The 23,225-nt window shown below is 53.9% G+C and overlaps 1 protein-coding gene across 3 annotated transcripts in view; it reads left to right on the forward strand.

Annotated features, from left to right (window-relative positions):
• PAX7 (paired box 7) overlaps positions 1-23,225 on the forward strand; it is a gene marked incomplete at both ends in the record, with an annotated part of 108,584 nt that overhangs the window by 53,041 nt on the left and 32,318 nt on the right. For all 3 annotated transcript variants that reach the window (XM_083876652.1, XM_083876651.1, XM_083876653.1), the window contains 2 exons: positions 13,443-13,608; positions 15,763-15,956. In XM_083876652.1, coding sequence (XP_083732778.1) covers positions 13,443-13,608; positions 15,763-15,956 — 360 coding nt within the window. The remainder of the gene's footprint in view (positions 1-13,442; positions 13,609-15,762; positions 15,957-23,225) is intronic.

A 23,225-nucleotide genomic window follows, 5' to 3' on the forward strand; every position in this document is an offset into this window, starting at 1 on the left:
TTGGGCATCACCTCCCCTTGGAGAGGAGCTGGGAATGAGGAGCTCCAAGGTGGGAGCGAGGTCAAACCCTCTCGGGCTCCATGGGTGCCGTCCAAGTCGTCCCCATTCCCACGGATCTGGAGAGGCCCTGTGGATCCAGCAGTGCCAGCTGCAGGCTTCACATCCCCGTTGGGACCAGGAGCCAAAGTCTGGCATTTTCTCTTGGAGGCCATCCTTGTGTTTGCCCGTGTTCATTCCCGCCTGGAGCAGTCCCACATTTCCCGGCCTGGCCCCGGGGAGCGGATCAGATTTTGCAAAGTTTGCAAGTTCCCTGTGTGAATTTTCAGACAAGGTTTGGGTTTTTGGTTTTTTTATCCCCTAGGATCTCCAGAGAGCACAACAAGGGCCGGGGGGAGGGAGGGCAGGAGAGGGGAGGAGCGGGAAGGGAGGGTTTGGAGCCGGGAATTCTGACACGGACACGATTAATGGCCCTGGCGGGAGCTGCACACAGAGCCCCTTATGTGTCCCACATAAAGGCTGGGTCAGCAGCCTGTGCAAACAGCACCGGGATCAGCAGATCCCGGGATAATGGAATCCCTCGGGAAAGGCTGGCAAGGGGGAGGGATTGGGGATTTGGGAGGGTTCCAGCAGTGAAATGGAGACCCCCGCAGTCTGTGCTCCCAGCAGGAGCAGGGAAAGGGCTCTCCCCGCTCTCTCCTGCCGCAGGAACCCTCCTGGAAGGAGCTTTTCCCAAAGGAAATCAGGCTGGGTTTGCCTGTGGGTGAAGGGATAAGGGTGAGCTCACCCGGGAGCCAGAAATGCCAAAGAGTTTGGCGGTTTTCCCCTCCAATGTCTGGGGATGGGGGTGTCCCCTGCTCCTGGTTAGAGACTTTTCCCAAAGAATTGTCCAGCACTGCAGCAGGTCCTGTCACCTCCTTCCAGCTTCCTCCTGGGAAATACTGGATTTCCTGGAGCTGTCAGCTCCCTCCAGTTTCCTCCTGGGAAATCCTGGATTTTCCTGGAGCTGTCACCTCCTTCCAGCTTCTTCCTGGGAAATCCTGGATTTTCCTGGAATTTTCACCTTCCTCCTGGGAAATCCTGGATTTTCCTGGAGCTGTCACCTCCCTCCAGCTTCTTCCAGGCAAATCCTGGATTTTCCTGGAGCCATTATCCCTCTAGGCTTGGCTGTGAAGACTGGAAAAGGAAATCCAGCAAAACCTAGGCTGGCCTGGCTTTGTCCTTGGCCCAGGGAGTTCCAAAGCGTTGATTTGGTGGCCGTGTAGGATCGGGGGATGTTTGGAGCCTGGGAAAGTGGCTCATTAAGGGAGTGAAGCCACCCGGGGTTGGAATGTGTGAATTCCCCCAGTTTTGCTTTGCATGTTTTGCCCTAATCGCTCTTCCTGGTGTAGGTGGGCACAAGCTGTCGAGCAGGGGATGGAAAATGGATCGTAAATAATGGGAAAATGTGGTAAATAATGGGAAATAATGTGAAAAAAATGCAGTAAATGTGGCAATGGGAAAACGTGGTAATGGGAAAATGTGGTAAATAATGGGAAAAAACACAGGATTTCGAGGGAAAGCAGAGTTTCGGGAACACTGTGAGATGGAGTGAGGGATGCTGAGGAGGAAGAGAAGAGCCCCAAAATGCCAGGGAGAGCACAAACCTTTTCCCAAGGATCTGGGAGAGAAAGGAGAGAGGAAGGACAAGCCAAAAATAAAAATTAATTAATTAATTAAGCACTTTTTCCATTGTCCCAGGCTGGGCTCTCCCAATAATAATTAATGAATTTAAAAAGCACTTTTCCCTTGTCCCAGGCTGGGATCTCCCAATAATAATTAATTAATTTTAAAAGCACTTTTCCCTTGTCCCAGGCTGGGATCTCCCAGGCCCTGGGTGAGGAGGCTGCTGCCAGGGCTGTGCAGCAGCTGCTCTCCAGGCACATTCCTGCTGCCTTTCTCATTCCAGCAGCCTGGCACCGGCAGCTTCTTCCCACCACTTGGGAGGCTGCCGGCCCTTGGCAGATTTTCTGGATATCAGGGTGGATCTCCCGCTGGCTCTTGGGACCTGCAAACATCACTCAGTGAAAAAAAAAAAAAAAAAAAAAAAAAAAAACCAACAAAACAAAACAAAAAAAAACCAACAACAAAAAAACCCCACCACAACCAACCCTGCACACACACATAAATCCACATGGACACAGCCAGCAGGGAATCTTCCCCCACCTCAGGGGCTCTCCTCTGTCTCGACTCAGTTTTTAAGCCAAGGGTTGAGTTTTGGGTTAAAAATGGCTCTGAAGCAGCAAGGCCAGCTCAGAGCAAGGTTTTTGGGGATGTTTACAAGGAAGGGAGGGACAGGACAAGGGGAATGGCTCTGAACAAAAAGAGGGAATGTTTGGATGGGATATCGGGGAGAAATTCCTCCCTGCGATGGTGGGGAGGCCCTGGTACAGCATTCCCAGAGCAGCTGTGGCTGCCCCTGGATCCCTGGCAGTGTCCACGGCCAGGCTGGACGGGGCTTGGAGCAGCCTGGGACAGAGGAAGGTGTCCCTGCCATGTCAGGGGTGGCACTGGATGGGCTTTGAGGTCCCTCCAAGCCAAACCACCCTGGGATTCATTCCCTGATTCATTCCCTGAATCATTCCATGATTCCATGGAGGGCCTCACCAACATCTGCCCATGTTTCTTGTCCCTGAGCTCCACATGTGGAGTGGGGGCAGAGGTGAGGAGGGGTTTGTGACCCAAAAGAGGGACTGGAGAGCAGCTGCCCCACATCTGATCCTCATTCCACTCATCCCCTGGATCACAGCTCAGGGGTGGCTTTCTTCCTGCACCTCGTTCCTGTTCCTGTTCCTATTCCTGCATCCAATTCCCGTTCCTATTCCTGCATCCTATTCTTGCATCTTATCCCTGCGTCCTATTCCTATTCCTGTTCCTACATCCAATTCCTATTCCTATTCCTATTCCTGTCCCTATTCCTATCCCTATCCCTATCCCTATCCCTATCCCTATCCCTGCACCCCATTCCCGTGCTGGATCCCCACTTTGACCCTCCTTGCACAAATCCAGGGGGATTTTTCCATCTCTCTTTGCTCCTCTCTCGGTTTCTCCCCGAGGCAGGTGAGCTCCCCCCGGGCTCTGCCCCATCCCATCCCAATCCCATGCCATGCCCTGTCCCTGTGGGAAGCCGCGGGCCCCGTCAGCCGTTCCTGGCGGGGCTGGAGCCCGGCTGTGCCCGCAGCTGTCGGGATAACTGGAACTTTGACGCGTTGACAGCTCATAAACCCCCGAGCGGAGCGGGCGGACGGGGCCGGGCGGGGGGAGCCGCTCCCGGCTCCGGTTTCTCGGCAGGTCCCGGGAGGCTGAGGCGGGTTTGGCCGGGTCACGGCGGTGTTTGGGTGTCCGGGATGCGGGCTCCAGGCTTCCGGAGGGGTGAGGTGTTAACGGGTTAATCCCGGGCTGAGCAGAGCCAGCGATGAGCCGGGGATGGATTTCCGCGGAGCTGGGATGGCCAGCTCCAGGGGAATTTGTCCTTGTGCCAGGCCATGCCCTGACTCACGGCCTGAACGGGAGGAATTCTCACCCATCTGTGAGCGCCCCTTCCCACCCCGCCAGAAAACAATCCGTGAATGTCCCAAGCGTCAGGGAATTAACAGGAATTCGCTCCGTTAATTGAGTGATAGCTTTGATTTTGATCTTGGATGTTTTCTGGGATTTTTCACCCTTTTTGTAATTATCTCGGGGATGATGTCAAAGTTTTGATGTGGAGAGGAAAAAAAAAAAAATCTTAAAAGGGATCCTGTGGCAGCTTTGAAGCTTTTCTCCCTGGCATTCCTGGTGGAGGGACTTCTTCCCAGGACAATCCATTTCCCATAAACAATGGGGAATTTGTTCGTGGGGTGGTTTTCAGCAGGAAAATCCTTTTGCCAGGAGATTCTTCCGTAGGTGTAGAAATGACCTCTCAGAGCAGTGCCAGTGTAACAAAAGCCACCAGGGCCAGCAGCCACGGGGCTGGGGAGCTGGAATTAATCCAATTAGTCCTTGTCCTGGACAATCCCAGTTGTGGACTGGTTTTCCCAAAGCTGTTCCATTTTTAGGGCAGGTTACTCACAACCCTCCCTGTTTATTGCTGTTACTTCACCAGCAGGAAGAAATGAACAGTAAAACAAAACTGTCCAAATTATCCACTTTCAATTTCTCCACTGGGAATGTTCTCCACAAATATTCCCTGGTGCAGAGGTTCTCCTTTTGTTCCCAGTGCTGTGATTGAGCCAGGGATTGGAGGCTCTGAAATTTTACATCCAAAAATCAGCCGAGATTCTCCCCCAAAAAAACCCAGAGGGTGTTTTTGGTTCCTGAGCATCACCTGGAGGTGACTCAGGTGGGCAGGAGCAGGTTTGGGATCCCGGCTCCTCCTGTGGATTCCTGGGAACACCGGAGAGGTGGGCTCGCTGAGATGCCGATTTTTGATTCCAGTCCCCAGGAAGTTCCCTCCATTCTCGGCACTGAGAAACTCTCGTTTCAATCCCAAATTAAAGTGGGTGGCAGAACTGGGGCTTTACATCCTTCTCCTGATGGATCCCCTGTGATTCCTGCCTGGCAGAAAACACCTCTGCCATTCCATCAAAAGGCTTGGAACAGTTCTGGAATCTGGGAAATTCTAGAATTCTACAAAAAAGTGGATTTTTGGGGACATTTCCCAGCTGCAGGGAATGAACGGCCTCACTCTGCACGGGGCTGCAGCACCTCAGCCTCACAAAAGAAATTCCATTGGCTGAGAAATTCCCTTTTCCATGGGAAGGAACTGCAAGATCCAGCAGAAAATCTTCCTCCACCTGAACTTCAGGCAAGGCAGGGATGAGCTCTTTGAATTCCAAGCCCCAGCATCTGAACGGGAGGGCTGGAGAGGGATTTTGGGGAGGGTCTGGGGTGCCAGGACAGGGAGACTGGGCTGGAGCTGAGGGAGGGAAGGTTTTAGGTGGGATTTTGGGAAGAAGTTCCTGGCTGTGAGGTGGGGAGCCCCTGGGGCTGTCCCTGGATCCCTAGAAGTGCCCAAGGCCAGGCTGGAGCACCCTGGGATAGGGGAAGGTGTCAAAGAGGGAACGGGATCAGCTTTGGGGTCTTTAGGGCCAGCTTGTTTTAGACGTGTGGGGCAGGGAGTCCATGGCCCAAAGGGAGAATTCCACTGCAGGAATTGCTCCCTGGAACCTGATTCCCCTCCTCTGAGCCCATCCTGTGGATGGAGGGATCCTCTGGGATTAGTAAAACTGGATTTTAGATAAAATCACAGGTTTTATGCCAGGATGCTTGGAGCTGAGCTCTGGCTGTTTGTCCTGACCTTGACCCTGGGAGAGCTGCCAGCCCCTGGAGCCCTGCACGGGGTGGGAATGCCTGGGGTTCCCTGCAGAGGCCAAAGCCATGGGGAGCCCCCGTCCCTGCTGGTGTTTCTTGGGGTCATTGGGCTGCCCTGAACCAAACTCAGCCCGTTTATGGCAGCAGGGTCTGTCCCACTGGCCCCAAACCAAACAGGGCCTCCCGGGGCTCTTAGGAGCAGAATTTTACCCCAAAATTTCCATCCCAACTAGGGCAGGGACCAAAATCTTTGTTCTCCCAGTCCCAAACCTCTGGTTCCAGCCCAGTAAAGCCCAGTAAAGCCCAGTGGCCACGGCTTCACCCTCCCTGTTCCCCCCTGGGACACCAGCTCAGCTCCTGTGGGGAATATTTACAGCAGCCAGGAGGAGGCTTTGCTGTGCCGGGGAGTTTTAATCTTTGAGCCACTGAAGCTTTTCCTGAAAGCTTTTCTTGGCAGAGGAAATGTCGATGGCAGGGCTGGAGGTGCTGCTAAAGCCAGCCTGGCTGAGGCAGGGAATCTGCCCCTGACACCTCCTGCACCTCCCAGGGGTGGAAACATCAAAGCCTGCCCTGAAATGATCCAGTGCAGCTCTCAAACCACCGAGGTTTGGCTGCCAGGAGAAAAAAAATTATAAAATATTGCAGCTTTCCCACAGCACCTGTCCCTGTCCCTTCCTGGTGTTGGTCACCTTCCCCAAGTCCCAGCCACGCTCAGACCCAGGGTTAGACAGAGAGAATCAGGGAAGAAAAACACACAGTTTGGTTTATAGTTTATATTTCATTTTAGCAGAGTCTCTTCTGGCAGCTGAAATCACCCTGAGAAACAGAACTTGTAAAAAGTGGAGCTGGAGAACACTAACGGCCAAAAGCTGGATTGGTCCATGGGAATAATATTTTATTTATAAATATTACTAACTTCTGTGCTAAGGGGTAAAGCTGCGTCACTGGGCAGGGCAGGGCAAGGCTTGGAGCTGGGAGTTCCAGCCTGGCTTTAGGATGGCTCATGTGGAAGTGGACACCTCTGCCCCATTCCCCTCTGTCCCATTCCCCTCTATCCCACTCCCCTCTATCCCATTCCCCTCTATCCCACTCCCCCTCTATCCCATTCCCCTCTATCCCACTCCCCCTCTATCCCACTCCCCCTCTATCCCATTCTCCTCTATCCCACTCCCTTCTACCCCATTCCCTTGAGGAGGTGTTTAGGAACACTGCAGCAGTGGAGGAACAAATGTCCCCATGAAACTTTTCCCTACTAACAAGGGCTTGTTTAACCAAAACCAGGTGGTTTCCCCAAAAAACCCCACTCACCTGTTCATTGAAATCCTATAAACAGCTGCCACCTCCAGGAACTGGGAGATGCTGCAAAAATTCAGGCTGAGTTCCCTGGATAATCTCATTTGTGAGGAGCCATTTGTTCTGCTCCACTAACCTGGTTTAATGTTTAATATTTCCTATTTATCTCCACCACATCACCCAGCAGAGGAAGAGGCTCAGCACTGAACCAGAGCAGGGACAGCAGGAAAAACCCCACGGGCCCCAAATCTGTGTGTCCTCCTGCAATTGTTTTTTTCCTGTTCTGTCAGGAATCCTCTCTGTGGCCTTGGTGACACTCTGATGTCTCTGGTGTCACAGCCAGCAGAGGAATCATCACACTGAGGTGTTGTGTGGATTTATGGAAGGATGGAGCAGGGAATACCCCTGAGGTCTCCCCAGCTCCAGTTCCCCTCTAAAACTCCTCTGCACCCCCTGAATTCTGGCTTTTGGTGGGGTGGACAATGCCCTGTTCTGGTTCAGGAGAGCTGGAGAGGCCCTGAGCTGCCAAAGCCCCTTTATCCGAATGACCCTGTGGAACTTTCTGGGTGTCCTGAGGCCCTGACCTGGCAGAATCTCTTTTATCCAGCTGGGAAGAGCCTTCAGCCAACCTGTGGAACCTTCTGGGTGTGCTGAGGTCCTGTTCCAGCAGAATCCCCTTTATCCAGCTGGGAAGGGCCCTCAGTTGACCCTGTGGAACATTCTGGGTGTGCTGAGGCCATGAAAGAGCCTTTCCCACCTGGCTCCTGCAGCCCCTGAGCACAAACAGGTGCTGCAGCCCCCTTTGGCTTTCCCAGCCCTGTTTCCATTTATTTTCTCATCCATCCCATCCATCTTTCTCCCACATCAAGTCCTGATTAGGCTGAGCAGGAGCACAACAGGCTTTTTTTCTTTTTTTTTTTCCCTCCCACAGGAGGCTCTTTTTGACCTTCCTTTCCTCTCCTTGTCTGACAAATTGTGGGAGCTGATCCATAGCTGGGATAATTCGCTCCAGCCCCATCCTGGCAGGCAGCTGCTCCGGCAGGGATGAGCTGAGGAGCATTCCCAGCTCCCTCTGCCATCCGTGGGAGGCCTGAGGGATATTTGGGATATCCAGGAGCAGGACTGAGCAAGGTGCAGTGGCACAGTGGGTGCCCTGGGTGTGACCAGGCCATGGAGAACTCCCTGGATCTCTCCTTCCCAGCCTTTTCCGTGATGGCACCCCTGTCTCTGCTCCTCCTCAGCAATGCCAAGTGGTTTTTAGGACACATTTCTCTATTTGAGGCATGGTTTGGAAGCTGATCCACGGGGAAAAGGCCCAAATGCAGCAGGTACAGAGTGCTGTTCCCAGTCCGTGCTGTGCTCCCTCTATCCTCCCTTTAGGAGGAATTTAGGGAGAATTTTCCCAAATTCCCAGTCTGTGCTGTGCTCCCATTCCCATGGAAAAGGGCCCATGGCCCCAGCCCAGGGCCCAGCTCTGCAGGGAAATCTTCAGGGATCTGCTCTTGGGAAGAACGAGTGGCTGCTGATTTTCCTGCAGCTGAGCTCTTCCCCCAGCCCTTTCCCCGAGTGCCAGCCCCAAATTCTGGGTTGGTTCTGCAGGGTCTGGGAAGGGAGTTTGGGGTTGGTTCTGCAGGGTCTGGGAAGGGAGTTTGGGGTTGGTTCTGCAGGATTTGGGGCAGTTTGGGGTTGGTTCTGCAGAGTCTGGGAAGGGAGTTTGGGGTTGGTTCTGCAGTGTTTGGGGAAGGAGTCTGGGGTTGGTTCTGCAGGATTTGGGGCAGTTTGGGGTTGGCTCTGCAGTTTTGGGGAAGGAGTTTGGGGTTGGCCCCCAAGACGTGGGAACCCTTTTGTAAGCCCAGCCTTGGCTCCAGCAGCTCCCAAACTTCCTCATCTTCCTCCTCTTCCTCCCTGAGCGTGGCAGGAGCAGGCCCAGGCTCCACGCCAGGCTCGCCATGGTGTAACAGGATCCCGTGGCAGGGGAATCTTTGGGGGCTGATAAAGCCCGAGCAGCCGGGAACTGAAGGCAGGTTCCCTTTGAAGTGCACCTCGCATTACAGCGAGCTGCTCCAGCCTCGGGATTTCAACCACCAATAAAATGATTTATGAGCATAAAAGGCCCGAGCCACCTTTGAGGTGGGGGAAGGGGAGGAATTGCAAACGTCATTAGCTGCAGAGGCTCTTGCTTTTTCTTCTCCGGGTTAGAAATGAGGGGCACAATCGACCTGTTTGGGCCATGAAACGTCCCTGCCTCTGCACGGGGAGATAAATCCCATCAGGGGCTTTGTGCCTGTGGGGCTGCAGCCTCCAGCCGGGTCCTGTGGGAAGCTCTGCTTTAAACTCTGGGGAATCTCTTCTGGTGCAGGTGGATTTTTCGGTGTTATCTCTTCTCATTTTTTTGGCTGTGCTGCCCCGACAAACACCGAGATCTGGCGCTGGCTCCGGCACCTTCCCCAGTGAAAGAGCCTCAATCTCAGCTGCCCGAGTGTGGAAATCGCCCAAAATGTGAAAAATAGGGGGTTTATCCTCAGTTTAACCCCATGCCTAGGCTGTGTGAGGACTCAAATTGATTGACTTCAATCCCAAAAGCAACAGTTTTCCTGGAGTCACAGGAGGAGCGTAATTAGGAACTGGATTTCTTGGCTGATAATCCTCTCCCTTGGAGTTTATCTTCCCTTTCTTCTCAAACACTGCAGACCAAAAAAGGCTCATCCCCAGGGTGACTCTACCTGGCTGTAAAAGGATCCGGAGTACCCTTTTATCTCCATATAAAACAAAGGAATTACGGCGGGTGTGGGAAGCGGGACAGGAGGTGCCGCTCTCACACAGGTGGATTTTAATCCTGAACAGATTTAAAGTGTAAATGAGACAAAAATCGCCTCACACGGGGCATGAAACAGCACAAGTCTGTTCCACGTTGTGTTTTGATCACAGAAGTCAGACCCCAGGGCAGCCAAGTCCTCCTGTCCTGTCCTAGAACATCTCACTCCACGTCTCCTTTCAGAGCACCTCGTCCCAAGTGGATGTGCAGCATCTGGCTCTTGGCTGGGAAAACAAAAAAGAACTTTCCCACCCTTGGGGAAGTCAGAAATCGCTGGAGTGGCTTTTGAATTCCTGGGGTTCTGTTTCTCTTTCTCTCTCGATGCCTGGAGTTGGATGTTGATGATGGTTTTGCTTCAGGTGTTGGACTTTTGTGTGCTTGCCTCTGCACTGGGATCTTGATCTTTTTGGAGTGGGAGCTCTTCTAGCCCCAGCCTTTTCCTCTGCAAAGAAAGGTTTGTTCCTCTCCTTCTCCTCTGCAAAGAGAATATTTCTCTTTCCCTCTGCACAGAAAGGTTTCTTTCTCTCCTTTTCCTCTAAAAGGAGAATATTTCTCTTTTCCTCTGCAAGGAGGTTTGTTCTTCTCTTTCTCCTCTGCAAGGAGAACATTTCTTCCTCTCCCTTTCCTCTGCAAGGAGAAGCTTTATTTCTCTCTTTCTCCTCTGCAAAGAGAAGATTTCTCTCCTTTTCTTCTACAAGGAGAAGGTTTATTTCTCTCCTTTCCTCTGCAAGGAGAAGCTTTATTTCTCTCCTTTTCCTCCACAAAGACAAGGTTTATTTCTCCCCTTAAGCACCAGAAATACTCCAGGTGTGGCAGCAGAAGGGAGGGACAGGACAGGAGCAGAGCAGGCCCAGAGCCCTAGTTCCAGCCTGGAATTGTGCACCCATGCAGGACAAAAAAAAGGGACAGGGGATCCTCTTTGCATGACCAGGGCAAACAAGAGGTTATTTAGGTTATTTCTCGATTCCTTTGTGCTGCTCCCAGAACCTTCCACGGGCTGGGCTGGCTGAATTGCAAAGTGCCTCAGGCCTCGGGGTCCATTCACTGCTCTCCCCTCAGCCCTGTCCCAGATTTGGGGGATTTGGGTGCCAGCAGCGGCCCCAGAGGGGCACACGGGATGTGAGGTGACCCATTTCTGTCACCCTGCTGGAGGTGACAGCCAGCCCAGGGCAGCTCTGGGGAAGGGGAGGGTCGGTGCCAAGGACCTGCCAGGGCCCCACAAACCTCTCAGGGCTGCATTGACACCGAGGGCACCCGGGGAACCGGGGGTTTCTTGTTCTCATTGTGGGAAAACCGGCGTGAAATCAGGGCCTGCCCAGGCCTGGGCACTGCCTGAGCCACCACAGACCCTGAGAGGGGGGTTTGCGAAATGGCAGCACCAGGGAGTGGGGACAGAGCCAGGGAACCCCAAAACAGCAGCACGAGTGGGGTTTGATCAAACAGCACCCCGGGAAAATGGGGAACAGAGCCAGGGAACCCCAAAACAACCCTACAAGTGGGGTTTGATCAAATGGCAGCACCCCAGGAAATGGGGAATGGATCCAGGGAACCCCAAAACAATCCTGGGGGAAGCTCAGGGGACATTTTCCATCAGGCACAAATGGGAGCTGTAACTCCCTGACTGAAAATTGCCTTTTCCAGCAAGAAAAACACCCAGGAATGCAGGATCATTTATAGCGAACTCGATACAAAGGTGCCACTTTGAGATTTGGATCCTGCTTGGGGCTTGTGGGACCACGGTTCTGCCGTGTCTGCGAAGGGAGTTTGGGGTTTTTTCAACAGGATTTGGGGAAGGAGTTTGGAGTTGGTTCTGCCGTGTCTGGGAAGGGAGTTTGAGGTTTTTCAGCAGGATTTGGGGAAGGAGTTTGGGGTTGGTTCTGCAGTGTTTGAGGAAGGGAGTTTGAGGTTTTTCAGCAGGATTTGGCGAAGGGAGTTTGGGGTTGGTTTTGCAGGATTTGGGTGAATCTGGGGTTGGTTCTACAGTGTCTGGGGAAAGAGTTTTGGGTTGGTTTACCAGGATTTGAGGAAGGAGTTTGGGGCTGGTTCTGCAGGGTTTGGAGAGGGCAGTTTGGGGCTGGCCCCCAGGGTGTGGGAACCCTTTTGCAAGCCCAGCTCCTGACCTGAGGCTGAGCAGCCTGGGAGCCTGATGGAGGGGGGGTTTCCCCCCACTCTTGATTTTTGCTCCATTTTTTCTCGTTGCTGTGAAATTCAATCGTGTTTTGCAGCTCTGGAGGCCTCCCAAAGCCCAGCAGCTGCGTTCTCATCTGGCTTGAAAGCTTATCCTCATGAACCCCAAACACAGCCAGGCCTGAGAGCCCTCCCTGATGAAAGGACACAAACCCAGCCCAGGAGGCAGCTCGGGAAGCCCTTTTTACCCTCCAGAAGGGAGATTGCCACAGAAACAACACTTGGGCAGCCTTTTTTACCCCACAGAAGGGGAATTGCCCCAGATAAAACACTTGGGAAGCCCTTTTTGCCCTGCAGAAGAGAGATTTCCCTGATAAATATTTGGGCAGCTCTTTTCACCCCACAGAAAGGAGACTGCCCCAGATAAAACACACCAGGACAGCCCTTTTTACCCTGTAGAAGGGACATCTCCCCCAGTAAAACACTTGGACAGCCTTTTTTACCCTGCAGAAGGTAAATTGCCCCAGATAAAACACTTGGGCAGCTCTTTTTGCTCTGCAGAAGGGAAATTGTCACTGATAAAACACAGGGGCAGCCAGGTGCATTTAAAACCCTCCTCTGGAGCCTCGCGGCTGCAGCAGAGCTGAGCCTGGCTTTGTCCCGGTGCTCAGGCCGGGTTTATTTTAACACCGAGGCTGCAGAGCAGTTCTGAGCTGGCTGCAGAGCTGAGCCTGGCTTTGTCCCGGTGCTCAGGCCGGGTTTATTTTAAGGCCGAGGCTGCAGAGCAGTTCTGAGCTGGCTGCAGAGCTGAGCCTGGCTTTGTCCCGGTGCTCAGGCCGGGTTTATTTTAAGGCCGAGGCTGCAGAGCAGCTCCGGGCTGGCTGCAGAGCTCTGGGCACGGCTCAGCACAGATAGTCGGAGGAGCTGAGCCCCCCGAAGTCCCTGCGGGGCGGTTCCATCTCCTGAGCTTGTCTAACACCGCCAGCACGATGCTAATCTGGCTATTTATCCCTCCTAACAGTGCCGCTATTATGGCACTTAATCCCGCGGCAGAATTCCCAGCCCCGGCAGATAACGAGGTGGAAGAGGCCAGGTGGTGGAGGAGCATCTCCCCGGGATGGGCTGGACCGGGATAACAAACCCCGTTATCCCTCCCCATCCATCCCCGGGCCGGGAGCAGCACCTCCGGCCGCGGGAGATCCCGGGGGAGACGGGCCCGGGTTTGGGGTCAGCGGGGAGGAGGGAAGGGGGGAGACTGGGGAGGATTCACCTCCGCACGGCACAGCCGGGCCAGGGGCAGCTTCAGCCCGGCTTTGGCCCTGGGCACAGGTGCTGCCGTCAGGTGTGGAGGGCAGAGCTCAGGGGTCACCAGGGGCTGTGTTCTGTCCCCCAGGTGTGGCAGGCATTGCTCAGGTGTCACCTGTGGGGCCTTTCCTCTCTCCCCAGGTGTGGTTCAAGCACAGAGAGAAAATTTAGGAATGGAGGTGGAGATTTCCAGATCTTTGTCCAGCAGCCACAAAGAGAGCCTGGTTTTGGCCCGAAGCTGCTGCCGTGAGCAGCCCAGGTGTGGCAGGTCAGAGTTCAGGTGTTGCCATGGAGTGTTTTCTATCCCCCCAGGTGTGGCAGGGCAATGCTGAGGTGTCACCATGGGGTGTTTTTTGTCTCTCCAGGTCTGTCAGGTCAGAGCTCAGGGGTTACCCATTGCTTGGGTGTCACCGTGGGGTGTTTTCTGTCCCTTAGGTGTGGCAGGCACTGTTCAGGTGTCACCCGTTGCTCAGGTGTCACCATGGGGTGTTTTCTGTCTCTCCATGTCTGTCAGGTCAGAGCTCAGGTGTCACCCCTTACTGAGGTGTCACTCTCGGCTGTTTTCTGTCCCCAGGTGTGGTTCAGCAACCGCCGGGCGCGCTGGCGCAAGCAGGCGGGAGCCAACCAGCTGGCCGCCTTCAACCACCTGCTGCCGGGGGGCTTCCCGCCCACGGGAATGCCGGCGCTGCCCCCGTACCAGCTGCCCGACTCCTCCTACCCCACCACCACCATCTCCCAAGGTGAGCCTCGCTGCCTCCCTCCCCACCTGCCCTTCCCCGGGCGGTGCCGGAGCCTCCCGGGGGCTGGAGCAGGATGTGACACAATCCCACACCTGGCCAGAGTGTGATGAGCTCCTGAAGATGTATCGAGTCTGAGGGTTGACCTGCAGCCTCCCAGAGTGGCTTAATAATAGCGAGACAACTCTGGATGTGCTTTGTGAAAGAAAAGGGTTTGATCACAGAATCACAGAATCACTGGGTTGGAAGAGACCTCCAGGACCATCAAGTCCAGCCCAGCCCCAACACCTCAGCTAAACCCTGGCCCCCAGTGCCACATCCAGTCTGCGTTAAACACACCCAGGGATGGTGACTGCACCACCTCCCCGGGCAGACCATTCCAGGACTTTATCAATCTTTCCATAAAAAACCTTTTCCTCGTATCCAACCGATATTTCCTTGGCACAGATTGAGGCTGTGTCCTCTCGCTCTGTCAGTGCTGCCTGGAGAAAGAGACCAACCCCCACTGGCTACAACCACCTTTCAGGGAGTTGTGGGGAGTGATAAGGTCACCTCTGAGTCTCCTTTCCTCCAGGCTAAACAACCCCAGCTCCCTCAGTCGTTCCTCACAGGGCTTGTGTTCCCAGCCCCTCACCAGCCTCATTCCTCCTCCGGACAGGCAATGACAAAATTAATAATTACAAAATTAATAATGACAAAAATAATGAACAGTATCAGATGAAAGAAACAGGAGTTGAACATGGTGCAGATAGAACTCAGCACTGACTGAGGCAGTCCAAAAAAGGGCAATTGAGCATCTCTGTGCATCTTTTAATGGTCCAGGTGGGACAAACTGGCTTGCTGCCAATAGAAACAGCCACAGGTTTGGAGAAATCTTTCCAAAGCCCAGCTGTGTCCCTGTGCTGGCTCAGGGCCAGTGGCAATGAGTGAAGAACAGAAAGTTCTGGTGCTTATGGTCCCATAATAGTCAGGGGTAAAACTAAACCCCCTTTTCCTCATTTGGAAACACCTGCTCAGGTGTGGGAGTGCATCCCTGTAGGGATGAGCTTTGAGGTCCCTTCCAAACCATTCTGTGATTCTCTCCTTGGGCCTTTCTGCTCTGTGACATCCTGCCCATGGGTGGGACAGTTGTGAGCCTCCTGTGGTTCTCCTTTAGTTGGGAGGATCAGGTTTTTTCCCTCAAGTCAATGGAAATTCCTCCATTTCCTCCTCTGTCCCACATCCCTTCTGCTGTGTCCCCGTGTCCTGTGGCTGGAGTTTTGAGCAAGGAGCACACCCCAGTAAACTGGGGGTTGTGTGGGTGACCCCTCAGTCTGGGTAAATCTCCATTCCAGAGTTCAGTGGAGGGAATATTCCTGTGGATGGAATAGTTAATTCCACCCACCTATGACCTTTCCCAAGGAATTCATGGCTTCTTTTTTTGGGGGGGAGGGAACAAAGTGAAAACCCAAATATTTTCCCCCAGCATCACAAAGTGTGGAGCTGCTGGGTCTGGAGATGGTCGAGCCAACATTCCTGGGGTTTCCCAGGAATTTCCTGAGGTTTTCCCAGGGGTCTCCTGGGGGTTTTCTGGGGGTTTCCCAGGAATTTCCGGGGGTTTTCCTGGGGGTTCCTTTGGTGTGGGCACTGCAGTATTCCCATTCCCAAACAGAAAATGGGGATTTGGGGTGGCCACCATAGCGTTCCCAGAGGTTTTCTAGGGGTTTCCCAGGAATTTATCTGGGTTTTCTCAGGGGTCTCCTGGGAGTTTCCTGGGGGCTTCCTGTGGGTTTCCTGGAGTTTTCTTGGGGGTTTTCTGGGGGTTTCCTGGGGTTTCCCAGAGATTTTGTGGGGTTTTCCTGGGGGTTTACGAGGTGTCTCCTGAGACTCCTGGGGGTTTTCTGGGATTTTTCCCAGGGGTCTCCCAGGGTTTTACCAGGGGTTTTGCAGGGTTTTCCTGGGGTTCCCTGGGATTTTTGGGGGGTTTCTTGGGGGTTTCCCGGGAGTTTCCTGGGGTTTTCCTGGGAGCTTCCTGGGGGTTTCCCGGGAGTTTCCTGGGTTTTCCTGGGTTTTCCGGGGGGGCTCGCGGGGTTTTCCTGTGTTTTCCCGGGTGTCTCGCGGGGCTGTCCCGGCGTTTCCCGGCGGATCCCAGCCCGCGGTGTCCGTGTGTCCCCGCAGACGGCGGCAGCACCGTGCACCGGCCGCAGCCGCTGCCGCCCTCCACCATGCACCAGGGCGGGCTGGCCGCCGCCGCCGACTCCGGCTCTGCCTACGGCGCCCGGCACAGCTTCTCCAGCTACTCCGAGAGCTTCATGAACGCCACGGCCCCCGCCAACCACATGAACCCCGTCAGCAACGGCCTCTCCCCGCAGGTACGGGCCGGTCCGCGCCTTCCCGGGCTCCGGGACACCGCGGGGACACCGCGGGGACACCGCGGGCACCGCGGGGCTTGGGGGGGTTGTCGGTGTTGGGGTCGTTGTTGTCGTTGCGGTGGTTGTTGTTGTTGTCAGGAATTCCTGCGGGCAGCCCAGGGAGAGCAATTAGTTATTTTGTTAAAGAGCTGAAAATTTACGCTGAAATCCTGGATGGATCCTCAAAGCCAAGATCAGGAAATAGGCGCTTCCCTTGGGAATTCTCTCCCCAGTTCGCCTTGCTCGTCCCAAATTCCTGTCCCGTCCTCACCAAAGCTCTCAGAAGGTCCTGGACGAGCTGGGATGAGCCATGGGGCAGGATCCATGGATTCTTGGGATGAAGGAGAGGGCAGGACCCATGGATCCATGTGGGGATGAAGGAGAGGGCAGGACCCATGGATCCATGTGGGAATGAAGGAGAGGGCAGGACCCATGGATCCCTGTGGGAATGAAGGAGAGGGCAGGACCCATGGATCCCTGTGGGATGATGGAGAGGGCAGGACCCATGGATCCCTGTGGGAATGAAGGAGAGGGCAGGACCCATGGATCCATGTGGGAATGAAGGAGAGGGCAGGACCCATGGATCCCTGTGGGAATGAAGGAGAGGGCAGGACCCATGGATCCCTGTGGGATGATGGAGAGGGCAGGACCCATGGATCCATGTGGGAATGAAGGAGAGGGCAGGACCCATGGATCCATGTGGGAATGAAGGAGAGGGCAGGACCCATGGATCCATGGACAGCAGCTCTGTCCTGAGCCCAGCTCTGGCCATTCCCACAGCCAGGTTGGGGTGAGGGGATCACCAACACTGGAACACCTCCCAAAACCCTTCCAGAGCCGGGACAGCCGCTCCAGTGGGGGTTTGATCCCAAGGAGAGCACACCTGAGGATCAACTCCACAGTTCATCCCGGGTGGCTGATTCAGGCACAGCCTGGAGCTTGTCCAGGTTTGGCTGGACCGTGGATCTGAGCTCAGAGATGGGGATTTGGGGGTTAATTTTGGGAATCTCATGCAGACAATCCTGCTGGTGCTCTGCACAAGGCGTGGGTGAGCTGTGGAGGAGGAAAGGAGTTTCCAAGCTTTGTTTCCAGGTGGAACTGAAAATGAGCAGCCAGGACTTGTCCTTATCCCAAGGGACGCCAAATCCCATTTTTTCCACTCTCAGTCACCTGTGGGATATGGAGTGGTGTGAAGGGCAGCAGTTGTTTCAGAGGGATCCGTTTATTTAGGACAGGAAACCAAAATAATTTGGGACCAGGAGGAGAAATGAGGTGTGTGCTTGAAATGGAAAAGCTTCAGGGGTTTGGAGAGGAGTCCAACAATCAGGAACACCAGGGGGATGTGGGTGTTCAGCTCCAGCAGTTTGGGATCTCTCGAGTATGAAAACAAACATGGAGCATCAGTGGAAAGAGGGAAATTTTGCAGCTTCTCTGGAATGGTACAAAACCCTCAGTTTTGGCTTTGAATGGGAAAATGTTAAAATGTGACTGGCATGAGGCAGAATGGGAAAATACTGAAATGTGACTGGCATGGAGCTGGATGGAAAAATACTGAAATATTGACTGGCACAGGGCTGAATGAGAAAATATTAAAATGTGACTGGCACAGGGCTGGATATTGCTCCAAACAGGGAAATTCAGGGGGGAATAGGCAGATATCCCTCTGACAAGGGATTTCTGAGAGCACTGGGCTCGGGCTCGGAGGATACAGCCTAGAATTCAAAGGCAGGCCTGGGTTAGCTGGGCCAGGGCCTGGGATTAACTGAGATGATCCCAAGTGCAATTTATCCCCATGGAATAAGGCAGGGATGAGATGCCTGGGATGAGCCCCAGGCACATCCTGCAATTTCCATTTCCCTTCATCCTCTCCTGCCCAGTCCCACAGAATCAGGGGCTGGTTGAAAGGACCAGACCGTGGCTTTTCCTCCGCTTATCCCAATCCCAAATTCCCCTGCCCCCAGGCTCAGGCTGGGGACAGATATCCCTGAGCCCATAAGCCCTTTGTATGGGAAAGAGGATCCTTTATCTGGCAGGCCTGAAGAAAAGAGAGCTTTGCACCCCCAGGAAGAGGAGATTCCCATTTTCCTGATGCTTTTAATCATGTGAGGGCCAAGATATCGGCGTGGAAATTCATCTGCTCCCTTTGTGCACAGAGAGCCTAGCCCAGGTTATTTTGCGGCTGCTTTGCATTCCCTGATCAAAAATTCCTGCCTTTCCAAGCCCTCTGCTGTTCCTAGTGGAAGGAGATGAGAAATGCTCCCAGTGGGATTAAGAACTCCTGGATTTGTCCTCTTTTAGGGAAGTTCTGGGAGGTCTCTTTATGGGGTGCTCTGTGTAATTTATTCATTGTGCTGAGGGAAATCCCAGCACGGTTCCACCCTCTCTCTGCTGCCCGGGGTTCCTCTCTGCAGGGGGAAGGATCAGGCAGAGGAAAGAAGGAAGAGTTCAGGAGATGGGAAATAGGGGTTCAGGAGATGGGAAAGAGGAGTTCAGGAGGAGGGAAAGAGGGAGTTCAGGAGATGGGAAAGAGGAGTTCAGGAGGCTGGAAAAACCAAACTGGGAGCAGAGGATGGTGGCTGTTTGTCTCTGGCCTGGTTTCTCGTTTCCCCCATGGCAGCAGCAGCAGCAGGAGACGATTTCTTGGCACTTTGGACAAGGAGAGGAGGCCAGGAGCTCCTGGCTTTTTCTCCCTATCCAGTTACCCCGGGATTGGGTGTCTGGGCTGGAATCCATGGGCTGTGCTGGCAGCTGGAATCTGAGAGGAGAAGAGCAACGTTCCCATTCCCAAAGAGAAAATGGGGGTTTGGGGTGGCTATTGTGGCATTCCTGTTCCCAAAGAGAAAATGAGGATTTGCTGTGGGCACTGAAGCATTCCCATTTCCAAACAGAAAACAGGGATTTGGTGTGGGCACTGCAGCATTCCTGATCCCAAACAGAGAATGAGGATTTGGTGTGGCCAAAACGGCGTTCCTGTTCCCAGACAGAAATAGGGCTTTGGGGTGGCCACTGCAGCATTCCTGTTCCCAAAGAGGAAATGGGGCTTTGGGGTGGCTATTGTGGCATTCCCATTCCCAAAGAGAAAACAGGGATTTGTTGTGGCCACCGTGGACTCATCCCCCCAGCCATGCTCCCCCTCTGGAGCAGATCCTGCGGGAGCTCTGTCCAGACTTCACTGGGAATTGTTAATTCCCTGTTTTCCAGCCACACAAAGCCCGGCTCAGCTGCTGGAGCCTCCCGGCTTTTCCCAGCCTGTTCCACCTCAGTCCCAGGGCTCAGCTGGGAGTTTTCAGCTCCTGTGACTTCATCCCACAGCGATGGATTTTGTGACACTTTCCCCAAAAACCCCAGCCCGGCTGGGCCGAGGTGGCGCAGGTTAAACCCAGCTGGAAGTTAAGCCTGACCCAGCTCCTTGTCCAGCCCCCGTTCCTCACTCCCAGCCCTGGAATGGGAAGAGAACCAAAGTCAAACTTTGTGCTTTTTGTATTGAAATAAGGAGAGTTCAATAATTGAGAATGAACTAAAATACAGTGATAATGATAATAATGATAATAATGATAATAATGATAATAATGACAATAACAATGATGATTATGATAATAATAACAATAACAATAATAATAATAATAATAATAATAATAATAATAATAATAGTAGAAAACCAAGTGCTGCTCAATGCAGTTGTTGGCCAGTCCCAGATCCCCCTTCCTGACCTGTTCCCAGTGACTGTCCCAGTTAGTACCCTGGGAATGGGGACATTCTGTGCTGTGGAATGTCCCTTTGGCCAGCTCGGGTCACCTGTCCCAGCTCTGCTCCCTCCCAGTTCCCCGTGGGACCCTCCCCAGTGGCAGGGCAGGAGATGAGGAGGGAAAGAAAATTCCTTGAGGGAGGGTGGGATAAACAGGACTGAGTAACCACCAACTCATCAGGCTGTGCTCAACACCGTTCCCATCCCAAATCCCAAACCCTTCCCAAGCTGGGACCAGGAGAGAATCCCACAGGATTAAACCAGGACCCAGAGGGGTGGCTCAGGTCCTCCTACTTCCAGGACCTTCAGGAGAGACCCTGGAGTGACCCAAGCAGGGATTAGGGATAGAGCAGGGATTTGGGATGGAGCAAAGATTGGGGAGTGAGCAGGGATTTGGGATGGAGCAGAGGTTTGGGATGGATCTGTGCTGGGACAGCCTCTGCAGAGGGGCATTTGGGGCAGAGTCCCTGTGGGGCCCAGCTGCCTCTGGCTGTCGGGATATGCTCCTGTGTCATCCCCCAGGAGCTCGGGGCGGGCAGCAGGAACATCCCCCCTGCTCCCCAAAGCTCCTGGGGTGGCCCCAGCTGCCCCCAGCCCAGCTGGGCTGGCCCAGAGCTGTCCCCAGGCTGGCACTGCCAAAATCCCAAATCCCAAATCTGCCCAAATCCCTGGAGCTGCAGAGCTCCTGAGGAATGTTAAACACGAGGAGGGAGGGACCCCATAACCAGAGGGGGATTCCTGGAGCTTCTTCCTCATCCTCCCTCCCAGCAGTGGGCTGGAAACCACGGCTGTGCCTGCCTTGGGATCCCATAAACACACTGTAAATGTTCCCAAATTTCCATCCCTCCGAGGATCCATTCCCCAGTTATTTGGGAATCCCCACCGAGCTCCAGGAGACCAAGGCCAGGCCCTGGGACAGCCTGAGCCAGGCCTTGCCTCACCCTGGCATTAAAAACAAACCCTACACCCAGCTGGAACCCACAGCCAGCTCAGCCTAGCCAGGCCTGGCCTAGAATTGTCCCTCCCTGAGCTGGAATAAGGTTTGGGATAAACCAAATCCTGAAGAATCTTTGAATCATCCCATGGAATTTGGCTTTAAAGCTCATCTGATCCCAACCCCCTGCCAGGCCAGGGACAGCTTCCACTAGGGCAACATGCTCCAAACCCCGTCCAGCCTGGCCTTAAGCTCAGTGTTTAGTCCAGTTCTGTCCTGATCAGGATCTGCCAGCCTCAACTGTTCATCCCTGAGCTGGGATAAGGCTTGGGATGAAACAAATCCTGATGAATCTCAGAATCATCCCACGGAATTTGGCTTGGGAGGGACCTTAAAGCTCTGCTGATCCCAATCCCCTTCCACTAAGCCAGCTTGCTCCAAACCCAGTCCAGCCTGGCCTTAAACTCAGTGTTAAGTCCAGTTCTGTCCCAGTCAGGATCTGCCAGCCCTTCAGGAGCTGTGTGTGCTGCTCTGGGGGCTGAGGGAGGAAATGGGGGAATTAAACTGAGGATCACAGGACAAAAGTGGGGCCACTTTGGCTGATGCTGGGAGATGCCCTCAAACAGCAAAGAATTTGGGGGGGTTTCTGTATTTCCTGCTGCTTTTCATCTCCAGCCTCCTCTGCCACATCTCTTCTGCCTTTTCAAGTGTCTTTTCCATGGGTTTTTAGGAGGGTTTGTTGCATGACCTGACCTCCTACAATTCCTGCTGCTCTCTGAGATCCGGGCCCGGGCCCCAAACCCGTGTGAAGGTTCCCTGCAGCACGTCAGGGTCAGGCAAGGGCTTCTCCAAAGCCAAAAACATCTCGGCTTGGGGCAGGTGGGGCTGGGGAACTGCCCAAAGTGGAGTGAAAAGGCAGCAGTTCCGGGCACTTCCAGAACTTGTTATTCCTGAGAGCTCGGAATCTCCGCACAACCCCGCGGGATCTCCAGGGATTAAAGACAATTCCAGAAACACAACGAGCCAAGAGAAACTTGTTCACCTCCTCGGAGTTGTTGCTTTAATTTTCTTCAGGGCTTTCAGTGGCTTTATGTTTTTGCTCCCTGAGCGAATTCGTTCCCAGTGTCTGGAGCTTGGAGTCAGATTCCCCGTCCCAGGTTTGTCAGTGGGTTTGGGATCCCTCCTGGCTTTGGGAATTCCTTCCCTGAATTCCAGAGATCCCTCCTGGCTTTGGGAATTCCTTCCCTGAATTCCAGAGATCCCTCCTGGCTTTGGGAATTCCTTCCCTCAGTTCCAGGGATCCCTCCCGGCTCCGCAGAGGCCACGCTCTCTCCCTTCCCTCGGTGCCACCAATCCCTTTCTCCGTCTGGTGATTTTTTTTTTTTTTTTTTTTTTTTTTTTTTTTTTTTTTTTTTTTTGTCGGAGACACTGTGCCTGTAATAAGCATTCCAAATGAGTCTTGCTGGGCCAGGAGAAAGGGGAGGGGAAGAAAGAAGGGGAGGAGAGGATGAGATTTGGGGGGGGGGGGGGGGGGGGGAAGGGAGGAGGGGGTTTAAATAGCAAAGAATTAGGAAAAAAAAAAATCTGATGCAAATCACTGGTAGAGAGAAAATTATGTGCAATTACCCGAGCGATACTGGGCAGCCGTGCCCACCCCAACCAACAAGATCTCATTAACAAGCAGAAAATAAGATTGAAATGGTGTGTAAAAGAGCTGAAAAATGAATTTGAATGCTGCATTTGTCCACAATTACCCCCTCGTTCACACATATTTTATTGCAATTTTTTTATTATTCTTAATCTTTCCATCCCTCAAAGCAGATTGGGAACATCCTGGCATTACAGTTGCTGAGGGAGGAAGCATTAAGGATTCCCCGTTTCCCTGAAAGGAGACCCTTCCCTCGCTCGAATTTTCCAGGCTCGGTTTTGGCCGGATCAGGATTCATTTCCCGGCTTATCCGGGTGTAGGGACGCGTTCCTGCCTCATCCCCTCACCCCGCGGCTGCCGCCCCACGCCGGGGGCCGCTGCGCCCCCCGTTCCCTGTGCCCGCCCCGCATCCCGGCACTGCCGCTCCTCCCGGGGCTGCTCATCCCTCCGCCGTGCCCTTCCCGCGTCCCCCGCATCCCCCGGGCCGCCCTCCTTCCCCTGCTCAGCCTTCCCGCGACCTTGGGGCGGGCGGAGCGCGGGATTCCCGGTAAATCCCGTCCTCTCCTGCCCGGGGCTTGGCACAGGGACACGGCGGCTCCTCTGGGAAAAGCGGCTCCGTGCTGGCCTTCGTCTCCCTAAACTTTTAACCCGCACATGGCAGGGAAAGCTGCCCGGATTCCCACTAAAGTTTCCGGCGGTTTTGGGGATATGTTTCACCGAGCAAAGCCCATCTGCTGTTGTCAGTTTGACGCCTCTGCTGCCGGCACCGGGAGAAGGGAACATTCTTCCCGTGTGAAAACAGATCCTCCCGATCCGCCTGATTCCCGGGGACTCCGAGGAGGGTGGGAAGGGGGAATTCATACCCGAGGGGCCTCTCCCCTCTCCCTCCTGAGCTTCTGTGAG

This window comes from Zosterops lateralis (assembly GCF_965231275.1).
Source record: "Zosterops lateralis genome assembly, chromosome: 22".
Taxonomy (NCBI): Eukaryota; Metazoa; Chordata; class Aves; order Passeriformes; family Zosteropidae; genus Zosterops; species Zosterops lateralis.